This window comes from Colias philodice, chromosome 29, assembly GCF_061535455.1.
Source record: "Colias philodice isolate Cphi_HAF_F1 chromosome 29, ilColPhil1 Martin Lab GWU primary, whole genome shotgun sequence".
Taxonomy (NCBI): domain Eukaryota; kingdom Metazoa; phylum Arthropoda; class Insecta; order Lepidoptera; family Pieridae; genus Colias; species Colias philodice.
This window is the reverse complement of record NC_143114.1, coordinates 5414055-5430178: the sequence shown is the minus strand read 5'-3', so window position 1 is coordinate 5430178 and position 16124 is coordinate 5414055. Positions and strand designations below refer to the sequence as shown.

General features: G+C 33.1%; 1 protein-coding gene across 1 annotated transcript in view; it reads right to left on the bottom strand.

Moving 5' to 3' along the window:
• gkt (tyrosyl-DNA phosphodiesterase glaikit) overlaps nucleotides 1-16124 on the bottom strand; it is a 33670-nt gene that overhangs the window by 12501 nt on the left and 5045 nt on the right. The window contains exons 7-11 of the mRNA XM_089713025.1: nucleotides 15811-15933; nucleotides 14996-15091; nucleotides 14449-14619; nucleotides 12816-12984; nucleotides 11490-11592 (exon numbers count right to left, since the gene is read on the bottom strand). Of these exons, the coding sequence (XP_089569151.1) occupies nucleotides 11490-11592; nucleotides 12816-12984; nucleotides 14449-14619; nucleotides 14996-15091; nucleotides 15811-15933 (662 nt within the window). The remainder of the gene's footprint in view (nucleotides 1-11489; nucleotides 11593-12815; nucleotides 12985-14448; nucleotides 14620-14995; nucleotides 15092-15810; nucleotides 15934-16124) is intronic.

Below are 16124 nucleotides of genomic sequence, written 5' to 3'. Positions count from 1 at the left end.
ATTTTACTTGATCTGTTTCCATCCAAGTGAACAATATCCTTTACATTTTCCAGTGTGTTAATGTGTTATTGTGTGTTATATCTTCCAGTGCGTTATATTACATTTTTTGACGACCTTACCCACGTGTATTTTATTTTATTCTTTCTCATTTTTAAATCAATTTTTAAAGTGAATTAATTATACTAAAATATTAGGCGCCCATAACCTTGAGGAGATGTTTTACTAGTGCTTTCAACCTCACAAATCATCTCGTCCTGCTCTGACTAATAATAACTGTTAGTCACGCTACCAGGATCACAGTTTCGAAGAGATTTAAGAACGCTCAGCCGAACTCATTCAACCCCTGTGGAGACTGCGAAAGCTGCGAATTACGTTCGTCGCAACAAGTATTTCATCGTTCAAGTACCAGGAGAATATAAATGGACAAAAGTGATTTGCGTTAATGAGCAGGACATTCATCTGTGCGACGAAGATAAAAACTCGCGTGAGTAATCCATACAGCTATAACACAGCAGCTGCGCAAATTAGACCGTATGCTGATTATTTTGTAGAAAAGGTTGAATATAGGAATCACCTGCTAAGGAATCTATGCAACAAAATGGAGAAGTTAACGAGAGATACGCACTACCCAATTCATTTTAGAAAACTTATTACAAAACAGCGTATTATGCGCATTCGATCAGCAATACCTAAATGCAGCAAGAAATACCATAACTCTTCAGAAGATTTAGATTTTTGCACCCAGAAACTTTTTGAGGACATCCAGGTTGTACATTTGCACGCATTTGGTGACCACACCAAATGTAAAAGTCATTTCTGTACAAATCCGCAAAATTGCGATAATATGCCGCACGATTTTTTTTTAAGTTCCATATGGCAAAGGATATGTTTTTTTATAAATAATATTGCAGGCCATTCAAGAAGTCTCGTTCATGATGTAGACAGTAAGTAATATTGTAGAAAGTTTTCATAGTGTGGTGGTCAAAGTGGATGGGAAAAGAGTGAATTTCTCATCTCACCGTGGATATCAAACTCGGTGTACCGCATCTGCTGTAAACTTTAACACTAAGAGAAAACCTGTTTATTTTCTATATAAAACAATTGTAGGGCAAAGTCCTACGGGTAAAATGTGTGCTTTGGATAACAAATATCACAAAAGGAGATGATCAATCAATCAATCACGATGATTGATTGATTGATTGAATAAATAAAGAATATTGAGAGCAGTGTACTAAGCCGGATGTGAGTGATACTGTTTTTCAAGAAATGAAAAAGAATTTTTTGAGCAACTTACAAAGAAGTGAAGAAGAAAGACGAAAAATTGAGAGGTCAACAGTTCTACAAAGCGAATCGAGTGAATGGTTAGAACTTCGCCGCACCTTGTTGACCGCTTCAAACTTTGGGAGGGTAATTAAAATTAGGGCTGATACTAGTTGCACCATTATAGAAAAACAGCTACTTTATAAACTGAACATTGATGTAGCGCCTGTTCGCTATGGGAAAGAAAAAAAGAAGCATTGGATCAGCTCTGTGTTCAAGAAGGAGTAGAAATCAGTCCATGTGGGCTGTTTATATATCCTGAGATTCCGTATCTAGGAGCTACTCCAGATGGGATTGGAGAAGATATGATAGTTGAGATAATGTCCAATATCGGCGCACAAGATGGGTGTAGATTTGGCAATATCGACAAAAAAAAATTTTGGATTAAAGAAAAATCTGGCGAATTTAAAATAAATCAACAACATAATTGGTATTACCAAGTCCAAGGTCAATTACACGTAACGCGTCGAGCAAAATGTTTAAAACGTATATTAGGCAAAACCTACTTCTTCATAAATTGTAATATATTGACAATTGTATACTTCCTTAATCGTTGGTCACTTTTACTTCAACAACAAATTCAAATGTAATGACAGAATCATCAAGGTCCTTGAACCATGTAATTGCCTTAATTTGATTTAAAATAGGTTATTAATTCTTGTGTTATACCCCGTTTTCCAATTACAGCACTAGAGCGCATTATGCGGCTTAATGCTTAACGTTGAATGTTTCAACTACAGCAACGCTTCGCACAATCGAGCACTCTTAAAAGTAATGCGCGTGAATTGATGCGTGCAATCGATGCCAACTGTGACAGAAAATTAACAAGTGTTTTCCCCTTAAGGTTGGCATTGATCGAAATGTTTTGTTTATATATTATCGTTAAGGTTGATGTTCCGACCGTCCCTCCATACATTTTTGATTACCTCTAAACACTTAACACAGACACTATTTCTTTAAAACTAATCATTTTATCACTTCTCTATAATGAAATGTGTGCGCGTTCGACCTTTTTAATCAATAATTTACAATATTTACTTAGAAAAACAACAGTAAAATACCGGAAAAATTTGACACTTCTACAGTAGTGTGCGTGACTTTTGCCAAGCGAAACACGACATAAAGCACGACATCTAGCGCATAGACTATATACTTATTACAGATCTAGCGCGTCAATGTCTAAACGAAAGGCGATGTTTAGACATTGACGCGCTAGATGTCGTGCATTCGCGTTCGTTATCTTATGCATAATGAGCATAATTCTAATAAATCAAAGTTCTGTGTAAAAATTGAGTAATTTCATTTCCAATCGTTCAAAGAAAATAACAATAAAATAAAATAAAACTAATGACCTTAGAAACTATGTTTTTTTTTATTTATTACTCATTATTGTTCGTCCGTCGTAGGTCTGTAAACTGTATTGTACACTGAAGGTAAATGGTACTGTAGGTACTTTAGTTCGGCGTCGTCGCTCGTCGGTTTGATATAAAATTACATTCTTGATTTCATTGACACGCGCTATGATTTGCGCGCGGAATTTCTTGTGTTGTGAATTTATTTTTGTATGCTATGCATTTTAATTGATTCAAATTGCAATGTTTCTCTAGTATGCATTTGAGACTATATTGTAAATTGTAATAATTGATCGTGGGTATAGTAATTAATTATTCTAATAACGCAATTAGTAATATATGTATTTTCGGTGGGATTCAAAACAAAAAATTGGCCCGTGATTTTTATGAAATTTCACCACATTGCAAATCACATCAATCATAGTTCATACACATGTATGACGAAAGTGATTAGTATTGTGGCTAACATTGACTCATCAGTTCATCACTGAAACCAGTGATAAATCAGTACCTATATCATATTGTGTTTGAATATTTTTAAACAATGATATAAGTATACAATTATTATAAATCGGTAAACTATCAAAGTAATCACAAACTTGCAAACATTGGTAAAATGTCCAGTAGTTTATGAGCCTATTCATTACAATCAAACAAACAAACAAAGTTTTCCTCTTTATAATATTAGTGTAGACAAACACTATGAATACGATCACGAATGCAAATTCGGGGATTTTCTAATTATTGCTAAATAATAATTGAATTCGTTTTGAAATACTCTATAATTTTTAGTGTATAAATAGACATTTATAATGTGGTGCTCATTTTTTTTGTACTGCTAACGCTATTGTAGGTACCTATTTTCGTTGTTTTATTTCAAGTGAACACGGCCATACAATTTTGTCACGAGCCGCCTATGATTGTAGGTACTTTTGTTAGGCTCCTTCGTCGTCCGCGTCGGCTCGAAAGTTCTTGATTTCATTGTCACGCGCTATGATTTGCGCGCGGATTTTCTTGTGTTGTGAATTTATTTTTGTATTATTATTATTTTTTATATATTTTTTTATTTTATTGATTCAAATAAAATATTTCACTAGTATGCATTTGAGACTATATTGTATTATGTATAATTTATCGTAGGTATAGTTATTCTTATAACGCAGTTATATTTTCGGTGGGACAATTTGACCCGTGATTTTTCTGAAATATCACCACGTTGCAAATCACATCAATCATACACACGTATGACGAAAGTATAGTGGCTATAATTGACTCATCAGTTCATCACTGAAACCAGTGATAAATCAGTACATATATCATATTTTATTGTGTTTGAATATTTTTTAAACAACGATATATACAATATTATTATAAATCGGTAAACTACCAAAGTACTTCCGAATTTTCAGACAGACAAACAAGTAGTTTGAACACGCAGTTTTCTTATACTAGTAGCAAAAATCAAAACCATAATATTATGTTTCCCTACTATATTTTACTAAAAGTCGAGTGCGTCGAAATCGTAAATAATAATATGTTTTTCACCTTCCTGGTTATTTTCCCATAGTAAATAGTGTTTTAGGTTTGTTGTTGTAGGTAGGAATAATAATAATTATTCTTACATGTTGGTTATGAAATGTATATTGAAATAATTTACTTTTACAAATCATTAGTGATATAAGTTTTGAGTGAAAATGCTTGGATCAGCATAATATTATATGGTACTTCAAATACATGTTTTGATAAAAAAAACAATAGTGTAATAAAATAAAACTGCGTTTTATTGTAATCAATGTTGACAATTTTAAATTCCAAAATTATTGATCAATAAAATAGTTTACACCAACAAATATAACTTTTATTTTTATAACAATCGTTCATAATATAAACCGTAGCAGGTGGCGTTTTGAAGTTCTGTCTACTCATACAGAAAAATGGAAAACTTGTTTTTTTTGTAAACAATTTATTACTCATGTTGTTTGGCAACTCGAAGCGTGGTCGTCCGTCGTAGGTACTTTTGTTCGGCGTCGCGTCGTCGTCCGCGTCGGCTTGATATAAAACATTCTTGATTTCATTGACACGCGCTATGATTTGCGCGCGGAATTTCTTGTGTTGTGAATTTATTTTTGTATGCTATGCATTTTAATTGAATCAAATTGCAATATTTCTCTAGTATGCATTTGAGACTATATTGTAATAATTGATCGTGGGTAGGTATAGTAATTAATTATTCTAATAACGCAATTATATTTTCGGTGGGATTCAAAACAAAAAATTGGCCCGTGATTTTTATGAAATTTCACCACATTGCAAATTATATATTATACAATTACAATTACAATTATTATAAATCGGTAAACTATCAAAGTAATTACAAACTTGCAAAATATGCTTTTCCGAATTTTCAGACAGACACACAATTTTATTAGTTTGTTTTAGCAAAGTAGGTACCTATACCTATACGCTTACGTCGCGCGTCGCGTCGTCGAAAACGGTGCGCCCAGAAACAAACATACCTAATTCAGTTACAATCCTTTTTTTGTTCCGTAATTTATTGTATTTATTCTAATACGATTTTTTTTATTCGTCGGCCAGTTCTACTAGGTATAAAAAGATAAAATTGAAATATAATTATTGTAGCGACAGCCATATTATGTTACTATGTTTTCGTAAATATGTTTTTCACCTTCCTGGTTATTTTCACATAATCTTATCTTCTTATATATAAAAATGAATCGCAAAATGTGTTGGTAAGCGCATAACTCGAGAACGGCTGAACCGATTTCGATCATTCTTTTTTTATTATATTCCTTGAAGTACGAGGATGGTTTTTATGTAGAGAAAACGTAAATATTATGTACCACGGGCGAAGCCGGGGCGGACCGCTAGTATATATATATAAATGAATCGCAAAATGTGTTGGTAAGCGCATAACTCGAGAACGGCTGAACCGATTTCGATAATTCTTTTTTTATTATATTCCTTGAAGTACGAGGATGGTTCTTATGTAGAGAAAACGTAAACATGTACCACGGGCGAAGCCGGGGCGGACCGCTAGTCTTATATATAAAAATGAATCGCAAAATGTGTTGGTAAGCGCATAACTCGAGAACGGCTGAACCGATTTCGATAATTCTTTTTTTATTATATCCCTTGAAGTACGAGGATGGTTCTTATAGCTAGAGAGCTAGTTAGTTTAGTTTTAGTGCAGTGGCAGTGTAAATGTTGTTGTTGAGGTTATGTAAATTTAACACTTTAGTTAACTACCAAGATATAAAGAAATGAGGATAGGACACAATAACTATTGGTTGAGGTATTTATAAACTCATAATATACTTTTAAAAAAATCACGTTTTAATAAATTTCTAGAATTAAATTAGAACAGCTGATTCAAAATAGCCTAAAAAATCTTAATAATAATAATTACGCTTCACAGCAAGAAGAAATGTACCATATGTACCCGCACAAAGTCGATATTGTGTTGCCTACCGTTCGACTCAATGGCTAGGGTTGTAACTACCTTTAATAATTATTACCAAACTAATAAACCGAGTGATGCGAAATAACCATAATTCTTTTAGAGTTTGATAAAGTGATCAGGCAGGTATTTTCTTTAATCCTCTGAATTCTCGGTTACTAAATTGTATCGTTGAAATTATTCTTAATCGCGTAAATTTAATAAATAATCATATGGAAAACACTTTTCATTTGTTTTTTTACTTTCACGCCCAACTACTATACAATAATTACGTTGTTTCGGTATTTTGACGAGAAAACGCAGGAAACATCCGTTGTATCATTTTAGATAGATTGTATATTTTGTATCTGTAGAATTGAAATCAAAGCTATGTATATGTTGTCTCCATTCTTTTCTTATCGGATTGTTGATCCCAATGCGAATGCGTCACTTAAATTTTATAAAAGACAATTAAGAACATCAAAAATAAAGTGATACGTAAATATTTCACAGTGCAATATATTATGTAATTAATAATAATTATATATTTATGAAAAAATAATTACATCAGATTTAATAATAGCAATTGTTTTGAATGTACATAATATGAATAAATGATTACATCATAATAGTAATAATCACAATTGTTTTATTTCCCATTTGTTGCAACCCTAGCATATTTTCATGTAGCAGCAGAAGTACCTACACTGGCGGCGCGGCGGCATCGTGCGACATCAAAGGCATTGCCTTACTAGGTAAGTTTATAATGACTCATTTCTTTTATTATATAATTTACGTTTTACTTTTACAGAATCCGATTCAATGGATTATGAAGACGAGTCACACAACGCCATACGATAGTGATGATGAATGAACATTTCAATAAATGCATGCGTGTTTTTTTATGTTGTTTTGTAATTGTTAATTGTTTCTTAAATAAAGAAATAAACTAAATATTTAAATGATGATTTGTTATTTGCAACACAACTTTATATTTGAGATTCTTTACAAATGTATATTTAGTTTTGTATCATCAAATTTATAAATTTTATTCCATAGTTTTCAAAATTAAATGTAAATGACCATAAAGTAAATCATTGATGTAAGGTCAGGGAACGTAATACATATATACATCTGACCATGTAGAAGCTAAGTCTTGTTGACTGCTGAAGTCTGTAAAGTTTTGTTGTCTGCTGAAGTCTGTACGCAATGAAAATGTCTGCTGTTTCGAAAATAAGTTTTTAAGACCCTAATAAATAAAATATATGAATGGCAGATCTGGTCAAATACTTTCAAAATTGTATTTTTTTCAGCACTTTCATAAGTGTCTGCCAGAATGTTATCCGCGTGATAATGGTCTGCCATTGTTATTTTCCGATAGTAATAATAATCTATTTTCAAATATCAAAATGGCAGACGTGGTCAAATGGTTTCAAAGTTCGCCAAAAATTTCCACCTGTCTTACCTAAGCGCGCGCCCCGTCCACCACTCTGGGCTTAGTGACTCCTCATCTCATGTATAGTAGGTATAGGGGAATCAACACACAAAAATCCAGGTCTGGTCAAATACATACAGGTAGCTTTGCGCTAGCTCTCTAGCTATTACTTCTTATGGAGAGAAAACGTAAACATGTACCACGGGCGAAGCCGGGGCGGACCGCTAGTAAATAATAAAATAATAAATAGTGTATTAGATTTGTTATTGTATCTTGTATACCTACGAATAATTATTCTTACGTCTTGTTGGGAAATGTTCAAATACCTACCTATTGAAATAATTTACTGTTACAAATCATTAGTGTTATTAGTTTTGAGTGAATAGGCATGGATCAGAAATTCAGAATATAATATGCTACTAACTACTCAAATACATACATGTTTACACAACAAACACCACTGACCTCTATAACTATAAGTTATAGAGGTCAGTGACCGTCAGTGACAAACACTATGGATACCTACGCTCGCGAATGCAAATTCGGTGATTTACTAATTATTGATACCTAGTCATTGAATTCGTTTTGAAATAGCCTGTACTTTGTAATTTTTAGTGTTATAGACATTTATAAAATGTGGTGCTCATTTTTTTGTAATAAATCATCCCGAACGCTATTGTATTTTCGTTGTTTTATTTCAAGTGAACACCTATACAATTTTGTCACGAGCCGCCTCTGGCCTCTGGGTGAAATAAACAAGTCAAATGATTTTTGTTCTAATTGTATTTTGGTAGTAGTTTGTTTAGAATTTACATTACCATTGTTTAATTTTTATTTTGTATTTGCAGTAAAATAAAAAGATGAAAAACTTCATTAGGTATATTGTACGACACCTCACTCTGAATCGCGCTAGCGAAATTTTTTCGTTACAGAGCACATATACAACTTTCGGACAATCTTCATTGAGGCCGGCCGGCAAATCGAGTATGTCGAGAAACTTCACTTATTCGATGGAGGTATTCTACCTTCCTTCCTCCACAGTTGTGGGACCCCGACGTGCATTGAACACGCAGCTTTCTGATACTAGTAGCTAAAATCAAAACCACAGATATGTCTGTGATCAAAACCATAATAATATTTTTACCTATTATTTTACTAAAAGTCGAGTGCATCGAAATCGTAAATATGTTTTTCACCTTCCTGGTTTTTTTTCCATAGTAAATAGTGTTTTTGATTTGTTGTTGTATGAATAATTATTCTTACTTGTTGGTTATGAAATGTATTTTGAAATAATTTACTTTTACAAATCATTAGTGATATTAGTTTTGAGTGAAAATGCTTGGATCAGCATAATATCATATTTGCTACTTCAAATACATGTTTTGATAAAAAAAAAACAATAATGTAATGTAGGTAATAAAATAAAACTGCGTTTTATTGTAGGTAATCAATTTTGACATTATTTATTTCCCAAAATTACAATAAAATAGTTTACGCCAACAAATATAACTTTTATTTTTATAACAATCCTACTTCCTACTAATGCGAAAGTTCATACATGTTTCAAAAGAAAAACTTTTACTTTTACTATTATTTCAATTTATCCGGTTTAATTAAGACTTAATATTGATACATATGATCATTATAAATACAAATAGGAATTAACAATATAACGAATACGTGGCACAACTAAAATTTTACCGATACCACCCGTGGTCATTCTCCTTTGTGGGTCATTTGTAACAGGATGGCGGTTCTACAGCGAAAAAAGAAAAATGATGGTCAGAACGCTGATACCGGATACCTTAAGATACTGTAATATAAAATATTACTAGATTAGATAAAATATTATAGGTAGTATCTTCACCGTGTGTGACGCGCTTTACATTCACGCCATCTAGAGTTAAATCTTTATCATTTTTGTATACGTCTGTGTGTGTAAACGACTCTGTATGCAATGACAGATGTTAAAACGCATAATTTTACCGAATTGGGTGGATTTTAAGGCAATGATATAACATATTTCAATAAAATATAATATTCAGTAACCGCCATGACTATTCCTAGGTTTGATGACTATTCCAATTACGCAAAAACTCAAATAAACTAGAAATGTAGAATTCAGCGCCATCTAGCGGGATATTGGCTGGGAACAGATCGTTGCAATCACCTTAATAATATTATTAATTGTTGGAAAAAATTTTAAAACTTTCGTTTCATTGTAGTTTTTTCGAAATAATCAATGTTAATTCAAATTGTGTTAAAAAATAAATATAAGTATGGATGAAGGTACAAACATTGACTTTTTTTTATATTTCACATTTAAAATGTGAATACAATTTCATTTTAGAATTCGAATCTACAAACAAATTTGTTTACAGGAATATACTTTTGTAAACATTGCAATGGCTTGATCGAATCATTTAATGAAGCAGGCAATCAATGTTTTCGTGGAAAAAAATATATTTATCAAGATGAAGAAGACAACTCAATCTTATTTGTTCATAATTACGATAATGAAAATAAAGAAAACCATGAAAAGCAAGTGTTTAACAACGAAGAGTCTGAAGTTAATAATTCTTTATTATCAGGTACAAATAGTTCTTATTGAAATAATATTTAATGTCTTACAATATAATATAGAATGGCTTTCATTAATATATTTACACATTAATGAGGTTATTGCTAAATGAATATTTTTTTTTTCAACAGTCAACACTGAACTTAGCGCAACCTGCTGGTGCATTTGAAAACTATTCACGTTCCAATTAAGCATCAGCATAATACGGCATTGTGCGCCACTGAGTCGCATTATGCTCTGTAATTGGAAAATTACCATATATTGTTGTTTTTACAGTAAAATTGTCTTCTGGTAAAATTTGTATACTTTTATGCATTATTTAGGTACGTAAACTTTAGTCACACTCCGGACATTCTCAAAATTATCGTTTTGACAGTCACACTGTAAAACTGCAAATGTGTGTGTTAACGCTTTATGGTTGGCACATTTGTGACTAGCGTAAAGAAATTCGCGTTTTTCTAATGAAATACATCCGTAAACAGCACAATATCTAACCATTTTCTACGAAAAACGACAATCACAAATCCAAAATAATAAAATTACTTTAGGTCAATTTGATTAATGTTGTCAATCTTCGTTGCGTATCGTCCTTGCGGAAAAATGCGGGCCATTTATAGCGTGATCGTGCGGGGTGAGGTAAGTGTTTAATTTTGGCGGGAGGCGGAGAGTGTCCGTTCTGTAGCGTTTAGCTACTATTATGTATTCTGTGCTTCTATTTAGTCTATTTCAGGCACCAGTTTCTCACAACGTTATCCTCTGTAATTTGTGTAGTATAATTGAGTTTTGTAACCTTTTAATGTTGTGACAACCAAATAAAGATGATTTTATTTATATTTATTTATTTAACTGTCTACATCAATTAGGCAGTTGTGTAGAATCGCAGTACATTCTTATTACGTTCGATATTTAACCCGGCCTCGCGAGTAATTTCTAAAAATATATACTTACTAGCGGTCCGCCCCGACTTCGCCCGTGGTATCTACATGTTTAAACTATCCTATCTCTCAAGTTGGATCGAACTGAACATGGTGTGCGAATTTTATTATAATCGGTTAAGTGGTTAAGTGCCGATTTTTCAATGCTTGGATAAAACTTATACGTCCAATAAAGTATTACACGATAATATTAAAATGTCACCTGTAAACTGTCAAATACGGGCAATTAGAATACGTTTTTAAAATGGTAGTTTTATACATTATTCGACGAATAAGTTTTATCCAAGCATTGAAAAATCGGCTCTTAGGAGTCCATTGAGGACAAACATTGTGACACGAGATTTATATATATTAAGATTACACTAATTTAGAATACATTGTAATAACTAACAAATGAATAAAAACATACCCAAAGAAGGATAGATCAGTTTCAATTGTGGTGGCGTTGACAAAGTTTGCGCCTGATCCTTGATTTTCGTGAAGTGATGCAAGAAATCGCCTGTCAGCCATAACTGAAAGTAAAATCCTTATGATTATAAATTTAAATTTATAAAGAATAGAAAAAAATCGATCACTCAGCGGGACTCGAACCCGCATCGTTTCGCGCCATTCCGGGGCGGATACCTGACCAACTCAGCCACTCGTGACCCGCCAGAGCGATCGAATTTATTCTATTCTTTCAGTTTTATGTGTCTAAGGGACACACCGCGCGCCATCTATTGAGGTGATAAACAACACCATCTCAACCAATATGAAACACTTTTCAGTGAATACAATATTGTAACGATGGAACACGACCTTTTTTGTTAAAATTGATATTTTTTTGTTTTATGGCATTCAAATGCTTTATAAATATAAATTTATAAATCCTTATGATTAATTTGTTTTTAAATACAAAAAATAATTATACATTATCACTTTCTGAACGTCAACTTAAATCTATACTAATATTATAAAGCTGAAGAGTTTGTTTGTTTGAACGCGCTAATCTCAGGAACTAGTGGTCCGATTTGAAAAATTCTTTCGGTGTTAGATAGCCCATTTATCGAGGAAGGCTATAGGCTATATATCATCACGCCAAGACCAACAGGAGCGGAGCAATGCGGGTAAAACCGGCGGGGCACAGCTAGTATGTATACAATCTGATCAAGTAACACTACAATAGCGAGTGACTAATCTTTGTCAATAACTTTCGTATGCAGTATTGCTGTCAAAACTGTCTGTCACTCGGTATATCAATGTCAATGTGTGCCTAAGGCATCTCATCAAAAAAATAACTATAATATAAATCTCTATATATAAAAATGAATCCTCCCATGGTCACGGCATCACGCGCGTACGGCTGGACCGATTTCGATAATTCTTTTTTCATAATATTCCTTGAAGTACGAGGATGGTTCTTATGAAGAGAAAACGTAAACATGTACCACGGGCGAAGCCGGGGCGGACCGCTAGTAAAAATATATTTATTGACAAAAATCATCAAATACAATGCACTGACTATTGACTATTTCAGTTTAGTTTTAAAAAAAAAGACGGGTTGCACTGGGGGAGTGCCGGCAGAAGTGAAAACTTGATTATTAACGTTGAGCATGTTTGATATTTTGGAATGGTATCCGTCTTACGCTTTTTCGATCAGGTCACGTGTCCTGACGCGAGTTTAAGACTTTATACCCATTACAGAAAAAGTGCTCAACGCTGCTAAAGAAGTTTTCACTTCAAAAAAATTATCTACCTTAGGCTCCTTCCCATAGCTGCCCAAGCTGCTAGCTTGCGCGATCAGCGGCCAGTCCTTGTTCTCAGCGCGCTGTACACAGCAATGCTGTCTCAGCAGCGATCCGACCCGTGTGAGAGCCCAGTCCGTGTCGAAGTGCGAGCCCGGCGCTGAGGCAACTAGGAACACGCTGAGAAACACGAAAAATTAGCAAAAAAGCCGAAAAAAATGATTAAAATCTGCTTAGAAACGCTCTAAAGTAGAAAAAAAGCGCTGTAAAATTGACAAAAACATAAAAAAAACACTTAAAATACAAAAGATCTGTAATAACAATCTTCTAGCCCATGAAACAACGCTAAAAATTACGACTAAAGTTAGTCAAGCCAATAAAGACAGTTCTCAGCGCGCTGTACACAGCAATGCTGTCTCTAAATTATAAAAAGAGACTAACTTATCGTCCGCGGCTTCGCCCGCTTTGTCTAAAACCTAATAAATTATATACTAAAACCTTCCTCTTGAATCACTTTATCTATAAAAAAAACCGCATCAAAATCCGTTGCGTAGTTTTAAAGATTTAAGCATACATAGGAACATAGGGACAGAGAAAGCGACTTTGTTTTATACTATGTAGTGATGCTATAGTAGAGCCATTTTAATAGGCAACATTTGACAGTTCAACAAAATTCAACAACGTAACCTAGTAACGACAACATAGAATAACATGATATTTCGTTTTGTTAGAACTGCACATTTGCTTAACTTTTTTCAATTACGATCACATATTTATAATAATAATGACCGATACAAGTAATTTTAAGATTTCATTTTACTGATAAACCATTCTAAACATAATAAACAATTTCTGAATTGAAGAACTGACGTCGCTACAATTTTGTGTCAATAAACCTTTTTTCTTTTTAAATACCAGAGACGTTACTCTAAAAATCGAAATCTGACATCTAGAATCGAATGCATTGATTACTTGTGAATAAAAATCATCATAAATTAATAAATTCGATTGACAAATGTTTAAAATCCGTATCGATTAATTCACTTTAATCGATGTTTTTAAGCAGGTTACCTCTCTTCGAAGATAAAATTGATAGACGTCAAATGTTGCCTATTAAATTGGCTCGACTATAGATACAATATTAAAACAATAAATATATATAAACAGTTTATATAATAATATATAAACAGAAAGAAGTTTGAAATTGTTTGTGACTGACAAGCTATCCCAAGCTAATAGTCTGGTTCACATGTACTTTTTTAATAGCATCTATACGAAAATTACGACCAAGGTATCAATCGATTCGTATTTTTACCTAGAAAGTTTAAGGAAAAGTTCGAAAAGGCGCCGATAAAAATTACCAAATTTATAAACAATTAAGTGAAAAAATGGGGCTTTAGTTCTTTTCTCGGAAAATTTTATCTCGGAAAATTTTTCAAAATTTTGGAAATTTGAAAAAAGATTTGAAAATGAAGATCAATGAATTTGCGTAAAATATGTGAACCAGACTATAACTTAAGTAGGTAGTTATGTAAAGTGTAAAAGCACAAGCACAAAAGTTTTTCAAAAAGAGAATTTTGATTGTACTGAAAAGTTACAATCAAAATTCTCATATACACTAAAATACATAAAAAAAATACTCACTTAATATGCGAGAAATCGCATCTTTTTACCCTATCCATATAATATGTCAATTGGGGTAAGTGATAGTGGCCCAAATATCGAATAAGGGACCGTTTGAACATTGTTGGGGACTCCCCGTCGTGGGGCATAGCCTCCGGGGGCAGTTGGGGGCACCGGGGGCTGAACCAGAGCCTGGAAAAAACACGATTTTATTAGTCTCACCAAAAAGAGCCTGAGTACCGAGCACACGTGTCAGAAGCGAAACTTCTTTCGCAAGATTCAAAGATACCAAAATCGTCACCTGGCGTGCGGTATCTCCATGACGTGACCTTGAAATTTTACTCTCAACGCGCCTAAGGAAGTTTCACTTCAAAAATTATTACAAATTAAAACTACAGTTAGCTAAATAATTGCAACTGTCAAATAATAGCAGATAAAAAATTGAAATAAAATAATTTTTCTTTTAAGTTACATCAAAAATCAAATTCGGTTCAGTAGTTTTGGAGTCCATCGCTGACAAACAACGTGTCACGTACTTTTTATATATAAAGATTTAAAAAAATCTCACCCCTGTGTTCTGTTCTCCCAATCGTCGATGTACAAATTTGCCGTCGAAATAACGACCCGTGTGGAACCGTCTTCATAGCTCAGGACCATCATTTTCCTAGAAATATAAAAAATATATATATTTTATATCCATACTAATATTATTATAAATGCGAAAGTAACTCTGTCTGTCTGTCTGTTACTCAATCACGCCTTAACTACTGAACCCAATTGGCATGAAATTTGGTATAGAGATATTTTGATACCCGAGAAAGGACATAGGATAGGTTTTATCCCGGAAATCCTACGGGAACGGGTTTTTCTTTGAAAACGCGGGCGAAGCCGCGGGCGGAAAGCTAGTAGATAATTATAAATGTAAAATAATGTCTGCATTTGATTAATTTTTTACTCTTACTTGTGAAAATTATAGAAAAATAACATGCCTTTTTTATTTATAAACATACAGAAAAAAAAAATTCTTTATATTATTTTTACACAGTGAGAAAATTAGGTTAAAAACATATGCCTTGTTTTAAAAGTCGGTTATGAATAAAAATCTATCATCTCCTAGTTTTTGTGCCCGGCTTCGCTCGCGTTCCAATTGAAACAAATAATTTTTATTATAATCGGTCCAGCCGTTTAGGAGACACAAACACATGCACAGAAGAAATATTTATATCATAATAATTAATCGCCAAACTCGAAAACGGCTGAACCGTTTTTTATAATATTCTTTGAAGTATGAGGATGGTTCTTATGGAGAGAAAACGGGATGTACCACGGGCGAAGCCGGGGCGAACCGCTAGTATTTAAATAAAGATAAAACCCAATACTTACGTATGGTGCTTAGCGAACGGCGTTGCCATGGTAACGAGATGGGTTTCCACATGTGGTTTCTTTTGGCTCAAAGTTTTCATGTCTGGACTATCATCTCCATATAGTATTGTTAGCTTTTTCGCGCTGAAAATAAATAAATAAATAATAAATGACTCATCTCTTAGTTTAAATTATAAAAAATGAAGATATAAATAACTTATCTCATATCTGTTCGTTAAAATCTATACTAGCAAAAACTGAAGAGTTTGTTTGTTTATACGCGCTAATCTCAGGAACTACTGGTCCGATTTGAAAAATTCTTTTGGTGTTAGATA